The 21,902-nt window shown below is 45.0% G+C and overlaps 1 protein-coding gene across 1 annotated transcript in view; it reads right to left on the bottom strand.

Annotated features, from left to right (window-relative positions):
• The window catches only part of CDON (cell adhesion associated, oncogene regulated), a 37,239-nt gene extending 24,460 nt beyond the window's left edge, over positions 1 to 12,779 (bottom strand). Inside the window, exons 1-7 of the mRNA XM_075173114.1 lie at positions 11,743 to 12,779; positions 9,243 to 9,515; positions 7,491 to 7,637; positions 7,040 to 7,183; positions 6,325 to 6,612; positions 5,194 to 5,463; positions 3,916 to 4,269 (exon numbers count right to left, since the gene is read on the bottom strand). Coding sequence (XP_075029215.1) covers positions 3,916 to 4,269; positions 5,194 to 5,463; positions 6,325 to 6,612; positions 7,040 to 7,183; positions 7,491 to 7,637; positions 9,243 to 9,515; positions 11,743 to 11,818 — 1,552 coding nt within the window. The 5' untranslated portion in view covers positions 11,819 to 12,779. The remainder of the gene's footprint in view (positions 1 to 3,915; positions 4,270 to 5,193; positions 5,464 to 6,324; positions 6,613 to 7,039; positions 7,184 to 7,490; positions 7,638 to 9,242; positions 9,516 to 11,742) is intronic.
• Between the last annotated feature and the right edge of the window lie 9,123 nt (positions 12,780 to 21,902).

Here is a 21,902-nt window from a genome sequence, read left to right as displayed (position 1 = left end):
TTTAAGAGCGTCATTTCCAAACAAGCCCTGCTGCAAAAACCCAGTTCAAGAGATGCCCGCGCAGACCTGAGCCCGGTGCCAAGCTGCGCCCTTGCACGCCGGCTCTTTATTCAGGGCAGAACAGTGTTTTTTGGTTTGTTGTTTGGTGGTTTTGCGGGGGTTTTTTTTTGTTTGGTTGGTTTTTATTTGTGGTTTGTTTTTTTTTTCTTCTCACAGTAGCAAAGGGAGAAAACCTGAAACACAACATCTGCAGGCATGGTTTGACTAGCATCTCCGATAAATTAAGTAGTGGCAATGCATGTTAAAAGAAAAAAAAAAATATATATAGCTACTCTTGTGACACAAATGGAGTAATTTTAAATTAATCGCAGTTGTACAAGGAACTTTTCATGGCCTGAACTGGCGTGCACACAAGAGGACATTCTCCTACCTCAGTTTCTGAGGTTTTAGCTGTAATTTCTATCAGCTTTGAAAGTTGCACGCCTCCACTACTTCATTTGAAAATTTATGCTGAGAATAAACTCAGTTTACAGGCAGATCTAACATGCAATTTAATACCAGCGCATTTCTAGAAATCCTGCTCCAGCCTCCTCCATCCTATTTACTTTGCCTGGTATGAAAAAAAATACATATAGAATATCAGTAGTTCGAAAGAGGCCGCAAGACAAAAAAAAAAAAAAAAAAAAGCACTGTTTGGCTGATGCAGGGCTTGTCAGCATTCCAGGCTGGAAAGGGGTGGCAGGTTGGACATCTGAGATTATGCAGGACAAGTAAACGTCAGCGCTTAAAACGAGAACGTTTGGGAACCAGCGCAGCGCCTCAAGGTTGCACGCTGCAGCGCCGGACTGCCAGATGTTCTTAGCCCTGTCCCTCCTTTCAGATTTGTGTAGGTTTATGTTACATGCCGGGGTCTGGAAGGGGAAGGGAATGAAGGGAACTTGGTTTACAAAACAAACAAATTCCTTGGTAATGTAAAGCCTAGGCACTGTTAGCCTGGCTGACTCAGATTCCTCCAAACCTCCATTAAAATACCAGCAGCAAGTGTGGCTGCTATTTTTGGCCACTTTTTAAAAAGCTGGGAAGGAAAGTTCTCTTTTCAAATTGAAGACACGCTCTCAGCAAGCATTCCTTGTTTGTTTCTTCCTATTTATTTAGCAATGCCACAAAATTCGGAGACGGGAAGAAGGGAACGACGCGGGGAAGACGTCCCCAAAGCCAGATGGAGTTTGCTTAAAATGTCAGACGCCCCCAGAACAATCTCCAAGCGAAAGGGTATCTACTACTGTCAGCGAAGCAGTGGGAAAGGGACGCACCGCCGCGCGTGAATATTGGAAACAAATGCCGTATCCGCCCGAGGAGGCGGAAGCCCACTGCATTGCGGTGGACCCGGAGGATTTGTGGGTGGGCACAGTATGGTTTGACGCCTGCTGGCATGGGGGAAACGGACTCTTGCGCGTGGAGAATTAGTTGTGGTTTAGGCTGGTGACAGGAGACCTGCAGTCATCGCTGTGTTGATTGCTGTGAGAGGGGAGTCGTCAACAACTGGCAAGGAGTTTGTATTTTTGCTTTGGAAAACAACCCCCGGGTAACAATTTCCATTAAGCAATTCAGATCTAAGCAATTTTTGCTAAGTTTCTGGCATAATTGCTACCCATATAAACCAGTACATCAGACTTCTCTTTGCTGCTGTGTCATTATGCAACTTTTTTCGGCTGTTGCTTTTAGTGCCATCCCTTTCCCCTTAGCCACTCAGCCTTACTCTTCTTCCTCAGCTTGTGAAACATGAGCAGCACCGAGCTGGCTCAGACCAAAGGCTGTATGCGCCCAAAATCCTGCCTCTGACAGCAACCAGAGAAGGACCGAATGTCCCAGATTCGGGTGTTACAAGAACGTATTCATAGCTTTTACCCGCATTCTCCATAATACCCAGTACTTTACAGCTTACTACCGTGTCTTCCCTTCGTCTGTCTCATTTGGAAGGTGAAGAGCCCTCACCTTTTCGGCCTCTCCTCCTGCAGAAACTATTCCACACCCCTACGAACCCAATTGCTGCATTTCACAGCACCTTTTCTAGTCCTTCTACACCCTTCTTGAAACAGAAGTGCAAACACGCAAGCAGATTTCAACCCGCTGGCGTGCCCCGGGTTTGCATGGCAGCAGAGCAACCTTTGTATTTAGTCTCCGCTGTGCAAACAGATCGCGTTCCCAGGCGTTGCTTCCCTACTTCTTAAAAAAAAAAAAAAGAGAGGATCCTCCCTCCTTACGAGCTCTCCAAGTACCTTAGCACAGGCTGGGAAAGCACTCCGAAAATCTGAACACAGCAGATGAGTGAAGTCACCCACGCCTGGCAAGTTTTTCAAATCCCCCCAAGACGTCTCAGAGGTGCCTGGCTTCTGCAAAAGACAACTTCAGCCTGCTCTCCACTGTACCCCCTACCTACCTACCATAAGTGCTACTCCTTCTTGTGTTTTATACTAACCTGCCTGCTACTCAGACTTCTGGAGTGTGTTTTTCCCCTTCATTTCCATTAGATGAAGTTATTTTGGAGAATTAGCCCTGTGTTTAGTAGCTCTGGGAAGCTACTGCCATGCATGCAAACACCACAACTGTCTAAAAAAGACTTAAAATAAGCGCCATGGGGATAGGATCCTAAGGCTATCATTTTACATTTTGGTGGTTTCTCACTTTGATGGTGGCTTAAGTTGCCCTGCCCGCTTTTAAGACCATGCAATGAATCACTTCGTGGAATAGATCCAGCAGAAAGGAAAAACAAACAAAAAAAAAGATACATTTTTCAGCTAAATAAGCTCTCTTACTGTGGGCTTGCACTAGGCAAATTACAAGAACAAGCTGCTAAGGCTGAGAGCTGCTTAAGTTGATCCTACTACCAAAGAAATGCACTGGAATCACAGCTTAAGTCATTCAGGTGCTTCGGAAGTGTTACCTGGCACGAATTCTTCATTAAAACGTCTAAATGTTTGAGCATGTCTCTTGGCACGGTTGGGAACTGTTCTAAAACCCTAACAGCTCCCAGAAACTACTTAAGGACTTTTATATCAAAACCAAATGCCTTAACCACCCTCTGCACCATAATCAGCAGCTAGTACAACATATTAGAAACCGATAAAAGTTAATAAACAAAACATTAAAATTGAACTTACTGCCATAAAATTCTGAGGCAAAGCAGTGGGATTTTTCTACTTGACACAGGCTGAATTCTGGGATGATATTTAGTTTTGTGTTTCCACTCAGCAAGGTCCAACAATAACTTATTTATAAAACTACATGATGGGATCGCTTTCTTGAGGTTTCTTCTTTCTTTCGTCCTCTAAGTGAACCTTGAAGCATCTCTTCAAATTATTTACATGAGTTTTAAACTCTAATCGGTGGTAACAAAGAACTTTAATTATAGGGCCACATATTAAATTCCACTGACCTTAAATCCCACCGACGTTCAGCTAAATTTACTAAGGCAAGATTCTGAAAGAGCTGAGAAACTGAAGTCACTTCACGTAGCTAAAAATCTGTATCTTGGCTCCTGCGAAGGGAACTGGGGGAGCTTAAACCTGTTATTAATACCACATAATATTCCAGTGTGAAGAAAGGAAATCTCTTTCTCATCTTGCCTTTAGTATAAGAACTGTCCTTCCCTAGTAGCAGTTTCAAGAAATAAAAAAAACCCACCCTTGGATAGTTTTCATCGCATATAAGAACGCTAAGTCCATGCAATACACACAGCTGTTTCTCCTCTGCCTAAGGTGGAAGGAAGGAACTGGTCCACGAAGGAACTGGTCCACTCCTCTGCTTTGTTTCCCCAGGACACCCACACTACCTACCTGCCGTTAATTTCTCATTTCGAGGCATTTCTCACCTAAATCAGGGAGCTGACCGTGCAATGTTGTGCTTCAAGCTTACCAACTGTAAGGAAGGCTTTTGACACCACGGAGCCGTGCTCGTTGATGGCTTCGCACGTGTACTCCCCGGCACGCTCAGGAGTCGCGTTCCTAATGTGCAAGGAGCTCGAGCCCGCTTGAGACACGGAGAAGTAGGTGGGCTCCGCAACGGCGCTGCCCGGCGTCGCTTGAGGAGGTTTCTGCGGTTTTGAATGAAGCACCTGGGAAGGGTGGCTGTTAACGAGTCCTCTGCTGTCGTACCAACGGATCACGGGAACGGGTAGGCCAGTGGCATTGCAAGACAGCGTAACGTCCCCACCGTCTATCACAGCGGTGCTTGCTGGTGGAGAGACTATAACTGGCCTAGAGCCTTCGTCTGGGGGGAAAAAAAAACCCAAAGAATGAATTTGGCTAAGGAATATGACGCTTAATGCCAAAATGAGTCAATACAATTAAAAAAGTCACACATGCTTCTTTTTAACCGTTTTAACAGTTATTTCGTCTCTAGACAGCCTCTCCAGACTTCCCTCCAGACTGAAGAGATCAGCTTAGACTTGTGCTTAGAGAAGGCTGATAGAAAATGACACTCAAACCACACTTCAAATTTTCTAAATAACGAAGACTTGACTGTCAGTGAGGAACGCAGCGGAGGCAAGACCGGCTTAGCCCACTCCACAGGCAAGCAGGTCGCAAGATACGCAGGTCACAGACCAGCCTCTGCACAGCTCACGTCGATCTTAACGGGTACAGAGAAGGTCAAAAGCTTCAACTACGCACGACACAGGGAGAACAGGAACAGCAACAGTCTTGCCAATGTCCTTGTACTAGCAGAAACCGAGTTCTCTAGGCATTAGGAAGTATCTAGACTGAGGAGTGATCAATAAGACTATTGGTACCTGCTAATCTGATACAGGGGAAGTGTGCATTAACCCCAAATCTGGTGATCGTTTTGTAAACTTGAGGATACGGAACAGGCATAATTACTCGTCGGCCAATACTGCTAAGACAACCAGTTCATCCAGCACAACAGGACCCTGATTCTATTTAAGAATAAATCGTGTCAAATTCAATCATAAGCTGATTTAATTGCAGCCGGTAATCTAGGTTTTAAGTATCAAATAACCATGCTACCCCAGAAATACCTCCATCTCTTAAAATTCAACTGAAAGCACCTTCTTTATAAGATTTGCTATAAAGTGTAGTCAGAAGCAAATCAATACATAATCTAGGGGAAAAAACAGAATAAAGCTTGAAGTACAAGAGCTTAATTTGAGTTCTTGAGGGCTGCAAGTGCTCCTACCCGGCTGGACACGAAGTCTCCCAGTGGACTGCACAAATCCAACCCCATTGTTTGCTACACACTGGTACAAGCCGGAGTCCTCTTGGGTGACGCCGCGGATCCGCAGACGGTTTCCCGTCGGCAGATGTCGTGGAGAGAGACGGAGGGGAGCTGCGTTGTGGAGCCAGGTGAGGGTCGGCACGGGGCTTCCGCGGACATCGCACCCGAAATGCACAGTCGCTCCAGCGGCCACGCTTTCATCCTGCAGTCCCTTGGAGATCGAGGCAGGTTCTATAAAGGGAAATAATTTTACAGAAACCACCGTACGTTGATCTTAGCCTAAGTCCTGAAAAAAATACTGCGAAACGTTACGCAAACTTATCGCATACAAAGGCTAAGCAAGCACCACACGCTTCTAGTTCTACGCAGCCTAAAGCTGTTTTTCCCACACACTTGCCTGTTTTAATGGTCTCTCCCTTCTATTCCAAACAGTCACATGTTTGCATTAATACTGTAAATAAAACACCTGTATTTCCAAAGTAATTCTTTAGTGACATCCCCATAACAAAAGGTACTGTGTGTCAACAACCTGTTCTCTGAGTTACTCTAATGTACACATTTCCAAAACCAAACAAAAACAGTCATGGAGGCAAAACCCTCAAACAACAGGAAAATATGCTACAAAAGAAAGGGGAGATTAGGAACGACTTGCAGCCACACAAAAGAGGCCAAATATATTTCTTTCGCTTTTGTTTTTGTCCTCATCCAAACATATCACCTCTCCTCACCAGTTTTTTGCTTACATACAACCTCAAAAGAGAAACATCGAAACATCTGATCTCTGGCACATTATTGACATGTATCCCACATACACTTGGCACTCTGCAGAAAAATAAATAGACCAGTTCTTCCCTCCGAGTTTGTTATCCTTTACTGTATAATTGTTTCAGACTGCGAAGGGTTTGAAGAGATAAATAGTTATGGATTTTAACTTGGGAAAGATGATGAGATATGGTCATTACGAACATACCTTATTTTAATATGCTTAGGTTGAGAAAGGTTGTTAGGCTATTTCTAATCAGATGCCAAAACCCAGCAAGTATACAAAGAAAACGTTCATTGCCCGAACGTGAAAATTTCTTTATTTCTTACCAAGTACAGTAAGTGAATAGTTAACGTATTCCACTACTCCAAATTCATTTCCCACCACGCAGGAGTAGTTTCCAGAGTCCGATGCCTCAAGCCTGTCCGTCACCAGATGGGAGTGCAGCAGTTTCCACCCGCCTTTTCTCAGCGCGTCCCGGCCGTCTTTAACCCAGCGGACGGAGGCTGGAGGCAACCCACTGACAACACATTCTAGCGTCAAAGAGCTGTGCCGGGGCACCGCCAGGCTCTGGGGTGCCAGGGGGTGAAGTATGTGGAAGCCACCTGAGGAAGAGCCTGGAGGAAAGGAGACGAGGCTTATCACTAACCAGTCTTTTAAACCGCACTCTCCCATCCCCTCCTCCAGTCCTGAGGTTTGCCATGTCTTCCAAACACGGCTACTTATACTTGTGACTAAGCACGATGCTGTAATGTTCTCTTCCAGAGGTCCTGCTCCGAAATCGGTTTGGCAGCTGGGGTACTAACAGTATCCCCTTTTCAGGGACTACGTGCTCTGTCCTCTTGGGATTTGAGAAGCAGCTGCACTGCTCCTCCACAGTTCGGGGAAATAAGAATTGAGTGTGCAGATAACGGACAGATTTTACATAACATGGTATTTGAGACCAGTGGATATTTAGGTTGATATGCCCATGCTAAAATCTTAGGGAGATTGTTTATTTGGTTTGAGATGTATTAATTCTGGAAAGCTGAACTGAATACTCACGTGTGACTATGAGCTTACGTCCAGTGAGTTCTACTCTGAGATCGTCAGTAACTGGGTTGTACACTGCACATTTATAGGATCCTTTGTCTTCTAAAGATACATTCAAAATCTGCAGGTTTCCAGATGGAAGAATTAGGTAGTTATCTAAATGAGTGGGGAAGGAAAAAAGATTACATTTAACTTAGTTTCAAACAAAGGCTTCCTTTTTTTTTGTTTGTTTGTTTTTTAAATAACTTGTCAGATACATCAATCTATTCTAAATGTAGGATCACAAAGAAATCATGCTGCCATGCAAAGGATATTAGTTTACCAAGGCAGGTTTATCTAAAGTGATTTGCACAGGAAGTTCTGCAAGTTTCTGGAGATTTTTTCTTTAAGTTCTAAGAAAAAAAATCCAGGCAAGCTGTTGTTGGATATTTATATCACTGAGCAGCGGCATAAGACATCTCACCTGTTGATTGTTCCAGCCATTTTCCCCGCACTTGAAAGCGAACCTGTGCTTTAGGGTTACTCTCTGGCACCTCGCATCCGATGAAAGCCGTACCTCCTTCCTCTGCTGCAACGGCAGGTTTCACTGATGTATCAAAATTAGCTAAACCTAGAAGAGAATTGGTAAAAGGTTAAGAGCAGCCAAGGCTTGGGAAAGGGGAAGGGCAGTAAGCTCAGTATTTGTATTTAAAATATAGCTGGTTTCAAGCTGGTTATTGTCTCCGGTGCAGCATTTGGACATTTGCATCAACAGGCATGGTCTCTTCTGGAGTCCATAACAGCATAAACCCTCCTGTGTACATATGCCTCCTTACTACGGAAAGGGCCAGCTTTTACATGGGAATAGTGAGGAAAAAAAATAGTTCCTGCGTTTCCTCAACAAAAGCGAGCAGAGATGACATTGGTAAGAGAAGACTGCAGTGCTAATCACGGGCTCTGAAGGCAATATAGAAGACAATTTACATTAACAGCAGGAAGCCTGTCCATAAGAAACATTAAATTGTCTTTCTGTGATTATAATTAACACAACACTGAGTACAGCAGCGCCTCCCACTCATTGCCACGAGCAATGAGGCAAGCAGAAAGCCTCAACATCTACCAGCACCTTCTAATTTGCTCCTAAAATCTCAAAAGGAGGAGGAAAGTGTGAAAGCTACTCTTCTACTCCCTTCATGTTCAAAGCATCTTCTAGGTTGTGAAGTTTTTCTATGTAGCCACCCTTATAGCTCTCTGGAGAGGGTCTTGCTATGGGTCAGTACTTTACCAAAACACTTACTTCTCTCACTTATAAGAAATTTTCCTCCCAGGGGGATTTTGGACATGCTCCATAGATGAGGTACCCTTACAGAGAAATCACTCAAATCCTGCTTGACAAAGGCCTGATTCAGACAGCCCCACGATCCCAAGCAGGCAAATCATGCTCACGGAATATTATATGCCCATTCTCAGCACCGCATCGTCCTTTCCATGTGGAAAACATTGCCCTTCCCCTTCCACAGTCCTTTAAGACCAAATAATTTACAGATCAAGCACCAACACAAAGACTAATTAGAAGAACCAGTGCAACTGAGAGAAGGGAAATTGTCCCTGGAAGGACAGAAGACTGTCCCCACCTGAAGAACATCTAGACAGCTTTGACCAAATAAAATGCTACAAGTGAAAAGGAAAATTTGCAGCTCCCACTTATTTCCCGGGCAACAATTCCCACTCATTTCTCCTCAAGTCTGAAGCACGCTTCTGCAATGGCATGGCAGCTCAGTTGCTCTTTCAAGATCCTTTTTGAAGAAAAGCTTTTGGGAACCTTGTACTTCCAGGTCAATTCTTTGAAATGAATGTTATTTCCTTGAATAATATTTATATTTGCTGGAAAGGACTCATGTCCTTCAGCTCAAAATGAGGCTATCACCGATACTAAATCGATCAGGTGTGGTTTTGTCTAGCTGAGTCTTTAAAAGCCTCCAAGGATGGGGATCCACAAGCTCTCTGGGGAATCTGTTCCAGGGCTTCATCGCCTGACAGGTCTCGGATGACATAGGAAAAAAAAAATTGGTGAGAAGTGTATAATCGATCATATACTAAGTATTGGCTGAGGAAAAAAAAAACCACACCTTGAAGCTAGAAGTTTTCTAAAAGTCAAGGAAAACGAAACCATACAAACCAGTTGAGGTCTATATAATTTGCAAGAAGCCAGGAATATAAAGAAAAATTAACTTACTGCCCATGGATACCGTTGCAGGCCTGCTCGCAACGGCGCCCACGCTGCTGTTAGCGACGCACTGATAGCTACCAGACGTTGACAGGCTGAGGGAGACGATTGTCAAAGATCCTGACTGGATTTCCACTTCTCCCACCTTGCTGTCCAGAGGTTCCCCATTAAACAGCCAAGAAAGGCGAGCTGTGGAGGGCTCGGCAGAGCAGCGGAGTTGTACTGGCCCACCAGACTTCTGGACAGTAGACAAGGGCTCAGAAATAAAACGGGGAGTTAAATCTAAAAGGAAAAAAAAATAAATTACGTTCAGTTAGTGAACAGCATGTTGCACGAACACATGCGATAAGGTTAATGATGCACTGACTTGTACAAAAGACTGACCGTAATCTGTTTTACGGTAACGTGCTCTCCCAAGGCTCCTGCCACTGTTCACAGACCTGGCAAACTTCTTTCATCAGAAGGTTAAATATTGCTAAAAGACTATTCAGATCAAACACAGACAAAGAAAGGGGCTCTAAACTCCAAGTTGCTAGCGACACTCAAGCAGGTGCCGACTTTTCCTCTGCAAGAGGAATTCGCGACAGATTCCCACTATCTCTAACGCCAGGGAAAACTTCAAGCCAAGATTCAGACCCCCCGAAGAGGGTAACAGCGATTAAACGAAGGTAGGTTCAGCGTACGGGAAGAGTGAGATACATCCCCAAGCGTGCACAAGGCAAAGGCATCACGCTTGCTAGGGCCAGCAAAAGGGGCCAGCAAAATCTGCAATCCCACTGGATTTATGTGGAGCGAAACAGCAGCCATCACCTGAAGAGATGGAGTACGGGAACACGCAGCTGTAGCTGATCTGTCCCATATGAAGCGGGCCCGGACGTGACTTGTAAAATTTTAGAAATGGTAGCAGCCTGCCAGGTATTTATGCAGAACCGTCTCCGAGTCTGCAGAACTAATTAAAAATAGCAGGATAAAAAAAGCTGGATGAACAGCAAAGGCTCTTGTTAATTCCAAATACATGGACTTCATCAGGACGAGAATGATGAATTGGGCATCCATTATCTTTACTGAGTAAAGATGAACAGAAACAGGAAAAGCTGCTAATAAATAAAAGGTTCAGTTCCACAAAACTTGGTTATGAGAAGCCATTTATTTGCCAGAAGAAAATTCCTGCTTGTTGGAGGAATTTTTTTCCTATCCTGGCCAATGAAACACTGGGAATTATTTCCATTTGTTTTCTATGGAATTCTCCGCTAAAGATTTTGTATGAAGGGAGCAAGCAAAAGGCAATTAACACCGATAACTCCTATTTGGTTAGAAAGATGGGAGGGAAAAAAAATAAATTTTAAAAATAGACACAGCCGCAGGGGAAAACAATTTCTAGTTTGTAAATAAGCTAAGGAATTCCAGCTAGTACAGGTCAAGATGATATTAAATGACATCCAAATAAGAGACGATATTAAATGACATCCAAGTAAGAGAGAGTTTTCTTGTAGGTGGGGCCCTTAGCTCATGCTTTTCTTCTAAAGTCAGTCCATCCAAGCTCTGTTTATATAGATGAGTTTCAGATGAGAAACTGCGCATTTTTAACAGAACCATAAACTATCTGCATAAACATAAAATAAAACTGGAAATTAAAGTGTGGCTTCACTTAACAAAAAAGATGAAATCCATAAAAACGGTATCCAAGCATTTCACAGGACTCCAGATGTCCATTTTTAGCTTTTAATTAGAAAACTGTTTTTCCTATTAGTTCAGTTTGAATTTCCAGGGATAAGAGAAAAGCAATGACCTTTTTAGTTTGCTAGCCACCAATAGCTACGAAATTGCACTGTTACGTTCATCTTCGTCCCTGCCCTTGCGTATGACACCAACACTCTGTGCTTAGTGTAAAAGTCAAAATTGGTAGCAGTGACCCTGCAGCTGGGATTTATCTCCTATGACTGCTTGAAAAATAAAATTTATCCCATTTGCTTATAACGATTGGCTATGAAGTGCTAAAAGTAGTAAAAGCTTCTTTTTTGTGTGGTTACGTTAAGACAAGCTGACTACACAGAGCAGATGTGTCAATTAAAACCATCCCTCTTCTTTTTTTAACGCAAGAGCTGTTCCAACTGCAGCCACGCATCAGCGTTCGCGTTTCAAAGATCTGATTCCCCTTTCCCCCTACAAATTTCAAAACCCTCCCAACCTCATGGGAACACAAGATGCACTGTACGCAGCAAAATCGGCGTCCAGCGAAGTCCACGGAGATCCCAAAGAACAAACCTACGTAACCGAGAGTCTTCCACATTCTAGCACTTGTTTGGAGCCAAGTTTTCAAAAGCAAAGCCATACATTCAGCTTCAGACTGCGTTTAAGTGCTCCATGCTTCCTCAAAAGCAGATTATGGATAATATGCATTAAAGTTGGCCACTTCGAAACGCACTCCAAACCACTGCTCGTTCCAAAGTACTGGCTCAACCTCCAAACCTCCGAGCAAGTCATCTCGGCTCGGGCGAGAAGGCCTTACCTGAACTCGCGGCAGAGACGAGACCCGCGGCAGCGATGAAGAGCAGTGCCTGTAAGCGTCCAGGATCTGGATGCATAGCGCCAGATTACAGAAGTTGAAAGCAGGAAGCTCCAGACTAAGATGAGGCACCAAAACAGCTACAAAACAAACAAACAGATGTCTACTGTAAGTTTCAGGAGTTAGTCTTTTAACTCTCTTACAACAAAGTGTTTGGGGTTTAAAAAAAAGCGCAGCCAGGAAACAGCCAATATTCTTTGCAATATAGAAACCATCTGTAAAAATGAGTTAGAAGTTGAACTTAACTATGTTTCCAAGTACTATTCTTAATATAAGATTTTTTCCACAGCTGGGGTACGAAGCATCCGCGCCGAACCATACTGCCTTGATAAATTAGACTACTTCCCAACCAGAGGAATTGAAGTCCAAAGTAAACAGCTTATCTATTGGAGATAATATTGTTTGCAAACAATAATCATTTGACCATCTATCACCAGGCTGCACTTGTTTTACAAGTTTTTATGAATCTACATGCCGCGATGCAGCTACATAATTGCTCTAAACCCGCTTACTGAGGCATGTCATCTGCTTGCTCCTTCTAGCGTGCTTTACAGCCAAGCCGTGGCAAAGGTCTACCGAAAAAAATCACCAATATTAACCTCACTCTCATTTATACTCCCAAACCAATACTTCTTTCTCATATATACTTCTGGGGCATCCATTATGTGTGCTTTTATCTACGCGGCTGCTTCACAAGAGGACAGTCCTTTCCTTGGCCATAGCACACCTGACCGTTCTGCTGCATAACATCCCACTCTCAGCACCAAAAAATACAAACTACATCATGAAATCAACAAAATACAAACTAAATCATGATACCTAACTTGCACGAGGTAAGTCTCATAAACAGCTTCTGACGCTCAGGCACCATCAACCGCTCCCTTCTCCAAGAAAAAAAAATAATTTGCAGCTGTCGTTCACTTAAATTTTCTATTTGCCTTGCATATAATGATGAATAAGATTTGAGTTCATTTAGCACAGTTACTTCATTTGTCAGCCCGGCCATACAATTTCGCTGCTGATAACACTCAACATATATTTTAAACATCTCATATATCAGACGTGTATATAAACACGTATCTAACACACATACAATAACTAGGAGTTTTACTGGCAGCGCGCAGAAACAAGTGCAACAATACACACGCTTGACAGAAATAAGTCCCAGTTTACTGAGCACTCACGGAGCCATTTGCTTTCCAAGAAGCCAGATCCAGATATCAGCAGCAAAATTATTCCCACGGTTTATTTAAAAATAACAGTATTTTATCATTGGAACACCACTGTAAAATATATATGCAAAATAAGCATCAGGAAAAGACTCCAACAACAATAAAAGAATCACTCTAGATTTTATAGAGCTATTTGCTTACTAATACTTCTCCCTGCAAATTGCACTCTAAGCTTACAATGACAGCTTGAGAAGGCTGAAAGAAACGCTGTCGAGTTCTGCTCCCGTTTCTGGGCATTTTATCTGATCCGGCAAATTTATCTCAGCTGTTCGGAAGACCAGCTAGTTCCCCAATAAGAGCCGGGGCCGTTTCGGTAAGACGCAGATGGCAGAAGAGACCGGCTGAGCAGAAAGCGTTTTGGTTTATTTGAATTCTCACTCGGTTCAAGGGCAGGAGAGCGGCTCCACCGGCGAGCGCAGAGGACAAAGTAAACACCCAGAGAACTTGTTAACATCAAACACTTTGCTGAAGAGGGGTGGGGGGCAATGTTGCTTTTTGCCAAATCTTCCCTCGACTATTTATTTATGAAAAGCAATGAAACGTATATTCTAGGTCAACTTTAACCCCAGCACATGGAGCTACTGGGTTATTTTGCAGCTGTCTTTTTAAACAAGGCCAGCTCATTATCTTTAACTAAACTTTATCTTTGGAGATCTACTTTATCCAGTCTCTGATTTCCCTCTGTTTATCTTTCTCTTTACATGTTCCTAGCTGCCAGTGTCAACAGCTACTCCTCTTTTGACCTACCAGTTTGGCTTTCGCAGGCTTGCGGAGTCGTAAGATCAACTGTAAAGCAGTGAGTACACAAAGCAAGCCACAAAGACCAAAGTTCTTTGACTGGAGGAAAAAAAAAAAAAAAAAAGAAAAATATTCGCTTTAATTGGAGTAGCATTGTTCAGCAACACCACTCAGGCATCCGAACAAAGTTTCTCTAACATCCGCTTTTGAAGGCACCGCAGAAACCTCTATTCGCTGGTAGATATGGAAGCACAGGGGGAAGATGAGATCCAACATGCAATGCGCAACCCAAAAACATTTGCTGCTTTCTTTTTCTTCCGCAGATGGTGTCACGACAGAAGCCCCTTGCTAGGTACAGAGAAGAGGGCCAGACCACAGCTCATAGTTCTGGGGTCTTTAGAAACCCAGCGGAGAAACCTTGCCTCTTTAATATTATATTAATACATATCTGAGCATTAAAAGGCCTTAGGGATGGAAAGACAGGACTCTCCTCCTTTGCCATCATTTCAAAAACCCATTTTGACAGCAAGTACCAGTCACTGGGGACCTGCTGGGAAGAGAAAGAGGAGCACTTTGCTTAGGTGTGGCTCCGTTTCAGTGTCTCAAATTCCAAGATGAACTACCCGGGAACAACTCTGCCCACTGGTCACTATTCCTCGCTTGAGAGAATGAACCTCCATCACTGGTGGATCAAAGAGTCAAAGTTATTTTGAAGAGGTGTCACTGAGAAAAGGGGTATTTCCAAGTCTTTTAAAATAAAACAGTAGTAACAGGAATTATTCATCTAAATAAGAATAATATTCAAGGTTGAGTAGAGACGGATATGGTCTTCACGGATCGAGTCCTTTCCACTTTCACTGGCAGCTTCTCCAGACCATCAGTGCCACATTACCAGCACGGCAAAGGCCCGTATTTTTCCTACTTCCACCAAGACATCTTCATCTAGAGTCATCTTCCAATTATTTTCTTCCAGCACTTGATCTCCTTGTCAGCTCTAAAGTAACTTGTTGCTCACAGACCAAGGGAAACGAGGAAGATAACGGACTTGTGTCACGAGGAGGAGTCGTCCCAACCATTCCCATGGATGCCCACTGCACACACAGAGGCGTCCAGAAACGTGTACCTGGTACTTTTGGAGATAATTAGTAAGATGGAATACTTCTGAAGACGACATAATTCTGGTTGTGCATCTCATTTGTCACCGACCCTTTTTAAAAGGGACCCCTCGCCAAACAGCCGTGGGGACAGGCACGAGCCCGTCCGTCAGCTCACAATTTCAGCCCCACGACCTTCGGGATGCCATCTACAGGCAAGCAAAAATAAATCATCAGAGCTAAGTCCAAACAGAGGGGAAGGGTACATTTTAATTAGTCCCTTTAGGAGCGCCAGAGAGGTCTCCCAGCGCAGAGCAGGGTCGTCCCCATTGCTAGGCTGTCACATCAGCCCCGGCGCACGCCGGCTAGGTTCTGCAGGGCAGCTTGCACACCGTCACCTGGTTGTCGAGGTCTGAAGACCCCACCGGGATGGACATGGGCCATCCCGGGCCAGGGAGCAGCCCTCGGCACATGGACTTACAACATCCTACTGGGCTGAGACGGGAAGACACAGGCACCAGACCGGCCAGGCGGGCTTCTCATCTCTGATCCGGACAGACTCAGCGCAGCGAGAGCGGCAGCGACTCTCTCCTCTCCTCCCAAAGCATCACGCTTGTCATCGTTTCTCCAGAAACCAGCGGTCTTCAATGTAAGGCTCCACATGTCTGCTCCGTTCAGTGTAACTAACTTAACCCATCACCTCCAAATCAACTCACTCCTACCCGAGCTTGCCCCCAAAAAGGGTTTTACACTCTATAAGATGAAAAATTGCTGTTTGCCACGCATTCATATGGTGCCCAGCCCCAGAGGATCCTGCGTCCTTCAAAACACAGCTGAGAACCTGCCCTGCTTATTTACCGGACCATGAACTTCTCATCTCCACCCTTGCAGCTGAGGGCAGAGTCACTACTCAAAAGCGCACTACTTCATAGCCGCTTTTTTTCTCCTTTTCTGATAGTTTTTGTTCCCTCTGGTTCAGCTCCCTGAATCATCTTCCTGCCATCTCAGACCAGCGGGCAGGGCAACGCCAGGACCTCCCTTCCCAAGAGCGAAGCAGCTATTTAGCCACCACCTCGCGTCAATCTAACTGCTACCGGACTCCCGCTCCACCGCTCCCCTCCAAAACCCATCTGACCTTCAGCGAGCCGTTTCAGCACGCTGAAGCTAAAGGAGGAAAGGGTTTCTTCGCTAGCCAAATGCACCGGGTTCTATAAATGCTGGGGAAGGAGGAGGAGGAGGAAGGAAACGGCACGCTTGGGAACAGAGGGAGTTATTCAGGTTGCCCACTCCACCTCCAGGAGCCGATGGCCTTCTCCAAGAAGCCCTAGGAAAAAGCGAGAGCGAGCTGCTGCTTCAGGGGCAGCGCTGCCCACCAGCTGCAGAGGCGACAACAGTTTTCACTTGGGGTGAAACAGCTTTGGATACTGAAGATTTCCCGTTTTTCCTAAACGGCAGCAATTCAAAAGTCAATTAATCCAACCTCACTTTATAATACTATATGTGATTTAACACTTAAAGCACGCCAAGTTGTTTTTTCTCCCCTAGGTCATTTATTACAGAATTACCAAGAAAAATTTCATTTTAATTCGCTCCCCAAGATTGTCTCTGTCAGTACAACAAAAATGGCAGATTTTCAAAGCACCTACATTTAGAGCAAACGAAACCTCCAGAATTAACCAAAACACTGTGCCTTTAGTGCGGAGTGAGCCAAGTTAGATCATTAAATCTCGCACCAAGACACCTTAAAAAAAAAAAAAAAGAGGTATTGAAGCCTGTGGCATTCCAAGAGAAAGCAATCAGACATTCCTGCAGCTCGGCTCCTCAGTGATCTCCGAAGCCTTTGATCACTGACTGTCTTCATGCTGTCCTCCTGGGGTCTGGCAAAATGAGTGTAACAGCTGGCATATATACTTCATTAGCTTTTTGTGCCGGGGAGGAGCGGGTTAGCAGCCCGGGAGCAACGGACAGTCTGCCCGCCGGCTTTACGGACTGACCTCCGAGGTTTACTCCTGCGTCTTTTGGTAGCTGGGAAAGCCTCGCAGAGGTCCCCAGCGACCGACACCGGCGCGTTCGCCCACACGCCACGTAACTGCTATGTGCCGCTCCTGAAGACGCGGCTGCCGTACGCCGAGGATGCGGCGGAGGGATTTTCAAACGCCAACGTGCGGGTTTGAGAGCGCTAAAAGGCAACCAAGCCTGCCGAAGCCTCATTTTTATGAATGCTTAATGACCACTCAATCATTAACATCGACCTTTAAAAAGCAAATGCAGCACCTACAGTGTTCATTACCCTCCCCCTCCCCCCTTTTCAGGGTCTCAATCGAGTCAGTCAAGCGTGCAAACCGATCCTGTCGCCAGCAAAAGCATTTCCTTTCACTGTGGTCAGCCAAAAGCAGGGGAAGAAAATGGAAGTGACTTGGAGTTATGGCACCAAAAAGGCCAGACAAGCAAGGAAATAATCAACTCCACATGAGCCACTTCTAGCCCATCACAATGAAAAGGGCCTACGACTAACCCCAGGAAAGGTCAGCGGGACTATGGGGGTCATAAGCTGAAAAAGGCAATAGCGAGCAGCTGCCAGCTGCAATAAGAATCAATGTGTTCCTAATTACACTCAGAAGAGAGGGCTCGAGCACCGAAAAAAGTCCTGCTGTAATCACAGCTCATGTAAAAAAAAAAAATTCAAGCGCTCCCGTTTTACTCTCTTCTCCACCTCGAGCTCTGGAACTGCAGTTTCTGTGTTACTAAATTACAGGAAGCCGAGCAACGGAGATAAGGAGCCAGGCATTTACATAAGTGGGTTTTTTTAAAAAAAAAAAAAAAACATAATTAGGCATTTGTATTAGAATTATGGCATCACGGAAGACAGGATTTTGCGAGTGTAAGTAATAAAATTACGTACTTCAAAGGGATTTTGTGGGTGCTTTTAGAAAACAAACTGAACTCTGCCTAGCAGTCCTGCAAGCCTGGTATTTTCTCTATCCTAAAAAATCTGAAAGGGAAAACCCTGCAAAAAACAGTTTGCTGACAGTGACCCTATAAACCAAGTGCGAAAGATAAAAATGGGTCAGAGGATGCAATGAAACATACTCAAAGGCATCTACAGAAACAAACCAAATGGAAAGGCATTTAAAAATCACAAGAAAAAGCATCCTTTGATGTTACGTTCATATTTATTTATTACATTTTAAACAAATGAAAGTATACTTTCTAGATCCTTATCGTAACAACTTAAAGGAGAGAAATTACGGTTGCGCAACCTTTGCGGTCCTCACCTTGAATTTCATTAATGTCTCTGCATTTCTGCCCATACCCATGCCTAGCACCCAAATCAATCAGTGGTAAGCCAGCACCCACGCGTTTCCTACGCGTATTCCCACTCAACAATTCAACTGGTATTTTTACTCTTTTTAGGTAACATGCATTCTTCTAAGCAGCCTCGCACAAGCGTGCAGGAAGCTTCATGCTTGCTCCACGCGATCTAAAACCACCCCCGCGAATCAGTGACAAATCCTGAGAGCAATCTGGGGGGCTGAAATATATTATCGATCGTGCAGCGATTTGTAATGCCACACTGTATTTGTCAAAATGAAGACTGAATGTTTGCTTAGGGCAGCAGACGGCAGGAAAAACAAACAGTACTGAGCAAACGAGACAGTTACTGAGTTCCTGCAAGGGTAGGGGACCTTAAGTCCTGATGGTCTTCCTCAATAAGGCACACGTATCTTTTTCCAAAGCTGTAAAACACCCTCAATAACATCAGTAGTTTACTCAAACTCTGTTACAGGTAAGGTCCAGCGTCACAGGACAAAGGTGATAAAGAAGACATTAAGCAATTGAGGGAAAAAAGTAGAAGTATTAGCCTAAAAAAGTTACGCTTTTTGGCCAACCAAAAAGTTGGCCTGCCTCAAAGATGGAGACGCAGATCTTTTGCCGAGTTGTTCATTGGATTTTTCTATTTTGCTTTCAGGCCTGGAAAGTCTCATGGCTGGTATCAGCTGTTGGACTCTGATCAAAGTTTAGCTTTCCATTAATCCTTTGAGTTATATGTGAGGCTGATAGAGAATTTTTTTTTAGAAGACAGTTAAGATTACTCAGATACTTAATTTGCACTCCAATATTTCAAAAACACCTTGACTTTAAAACCTCAGTCTTGGCGTACATATGGTCTTGATAGAAGAACGCATGCTTTGGCATTGACTGAAGAAATGGATTTGTGAGCCGAGGGAAAAAAATTTAACGGTTTGTGTACTGTGCCTCTGGAGCACACAGCTGAAAACGCTCCGGAGTCACTGGTCTGCTATCGACACACGGACGTGCTCTGATCGGGGAGACCTGGGATTTCCATCCCGCCGTATCAGCGCCGGTCACGGCAAGACAGACATCAGGGGAAAAAAATAAATAAAACCATCACAGAAGCCACACTTTCTTACCCACAAACAGGCATAACAATTACGTTAATTTTATTATTAACTTCAGGAAAAAAAGCTGAGACAGTCCCCCTGCTGCCACACTAATGAAGTGGGCATGGCTTCTGACTCTTCTAGCCTCGGGGGAAGAAAAAAAGAACAGAGCATTAGGCTAATATACAGTTCTGCTGGGCTGCAATTATGCTTAAATGCCTAAATAAGGGCTTTTAGACCCCAAGGGATCTGAAGGTATCATTAGTCTAACAGTTCCATCAGAGTAACTGTAGACCAAATACATACAAAATTCTCACCCTTTGCTCCTCAAGGCCCCCCAAGACCTCAGCCCTCTCATTCTCTCCTGGCTCAGCACCACTTTGCCTCATATTCCCATTTTTTTCCCCATACCTGGCTCCACACCTGTACCGATTCTGTCGCACCGCCTCACGCTCGCCAAAGACGGCTCTGCTCACCTTCAACCATGTCTCAAAGGGTCCTTCTGCAAACACCCCCGCCTCTGCCCCTTCCTGCAGGGCTGGCCTGATCCTCAGAGCGAGGCGTTTGTTTTACTTTTTCAACCGAGTGATTTTTACCAAGAATGAGATTTCGCAACCAGTTTAAGCCAATTTAAAGACGGGCTGCTGCCGAGAAGGGCAGTAACACCTTCCTTCAGGACCTGGCTTGCATTCTCCTATCTGCACCAACGATCGTGCGGCCACCGAGTGAGTCAGATCTGCTGGCAGATCCAGCTGAAAACTCAGCCAAAGAAAAATCAGGTTTAGTTTTCACCTGGATGAGGGAGCAGTTTCAGCTCACCGCACAGTCTTGGAGCGCTAGCCCAAAGGAGGGGCTAGGAATGGACGTCCACGAAAGGGAACTTTGCACTCTACAAGCGTGAGGTCTCAAATCAACTAATGAAGCACCACCCCAGCATCTTTAACAAACCCTGAACTGCAAGAATGTGGGCAAAAATGAAGAAAAATACACAAAACCCAAGTCCAAGCGAGACAAGCCCATTTGCTCAAGTGAGCTAGGGGACTCGCCGTCCTAATTATCCGAGCTACAAGTGCACACGCCACAGCAAGCTTCAGTACTGCCCCGGGGTGTGTCTTTTCCCCTCCAAAAAGTTTGCATTTTGCACACCAAGGACATCACCTGCGTTTATAATTTTTCTACAGTTGCTACAACCAGAATCAAGCACGATTAAAAAAAGGACTAGAACCACAGGCTCATCAGAAAAACCTGTCAGACTCTCAGACAAAGGAGCTTGTGTCCACGCACACCGCTTAAAGATCTGCTTCCAGCAGCGCTCTCACACCTGGAAGGTTTTGACATGAGAGAAGGTTCACGAAAAGAAGAGCAACCGTGGCCGAGCTCTGTTAGAGGACAGCAAGCTCATTTCTGAGGCAATTCCAGGTGAACACCGACACCTCGTCCATCGGTAGCCTCCAGCAAGCAACAGCTCTAAAAAACGCAGGCAAATGGGTTCTTTTAGCTGCCTTACCCCGAGTCCAACTCGGTCTGTTGCAACTTGCAGGGATCCATGCTCTCCGTGATCCCTTAAAGGGAAGCACAACTATTAAATCCACACCTGCAGCCAGAATTTATAGCAACCCCATCTACTGCTGTCTTACATCATAGGCAATTAGGAGCCTGTGAACTCATGGCTGCAGGATATGGGAGGCGCGCTGGAACCAGAGAGCAAAGCCTGTGTGTTACAGCAGAGTTGTTAGTCACCCTTCAGAATTCACCGTGCCTGCGGATGGCTGAAATCACGCACAAAACAGAGCAACTGATCCGCTTTGACTCCGTTTCCTAAACAAAAGCGCTGTCCTCCACTTGAGATTGCTGCTTCCCCTCCTTTTACAGTAGCCCATACACTGTCACACGCAATGCCAACACACGCTGCCGCGGAACCCAGTCTCCAGGGTAGACAGGCAGGAGAACAATGCTTATTAAAAAGCAAACCGGCTAACCAGTGACAGCTGAGGGAGAAAGCAGGAAAGAGTCCGTCCTTTTTTCCCCTGATTAAAACAAGCCTTCAAACAATTCATCCTTCAGCGTTACAGTAAGCTAACTGGGTAATTCGGTTTTACTGCTCTCCTCCCCTCCCTTCCCCCACGCCCAACAAATCAGACCTGGTTTCAAAATTGAAGTCCGAACTCTCCGGCAAAAACACGTTTCTGCGCTTCTTAACCTAGAGGGAAGGAATCCTGACACAACTGACAATATTCCTCTAGCAAAACAATCCCATTAGCCTCGGGCCCAGATAAAAGCTGTCTCAACGCAACAGCTAGGCAGGAAAAGGAAAAAAAAAAAAACCCAAAACAAAAAAAAGGAGAAAATCATGTTGGTCAGGCCAGGTTTGCTACAACAAACTGACCTGGCTCCCACACGAGGAGAGCGGTAGCAGAACACGGGGGAAGGAGAGGGGGGCTTTAGGTTGGATTTGCTCAGTGGCGTTGCGCAACCGAGCACCGGCCGCAGCTTCCCGCCTCCTTCCTCGTGCCAGCGGAGCCGAAGGAGAGCGTCGATCCAGGGGAAGGAGGCAGCAACGATCATGAAACCGTCGCCTGAGGGTTCGGCTTCTCCAGCTCTGCTGCTTCACCGGCTGCAGCTGAGCTCCGAGTCGA

This window comes from Calonectris borealis, chromosome 24 (assembly GCF_964195595.1).
Source record: "Calonectris borealis chromosome 24, bCalBor7.hap1.2, whole genome shotgun sequence".
Lineage (NCBI taxonomy): Eukaryota > Metazoa > Chordata > Aves > Procellariiformes > Procellariidae > Calonectris > Calonectris borealis.
Note: the sequence above shows the minus strand (reverse complement) of the source record. Positions and strands in the feature narration are given on the sequence as shown.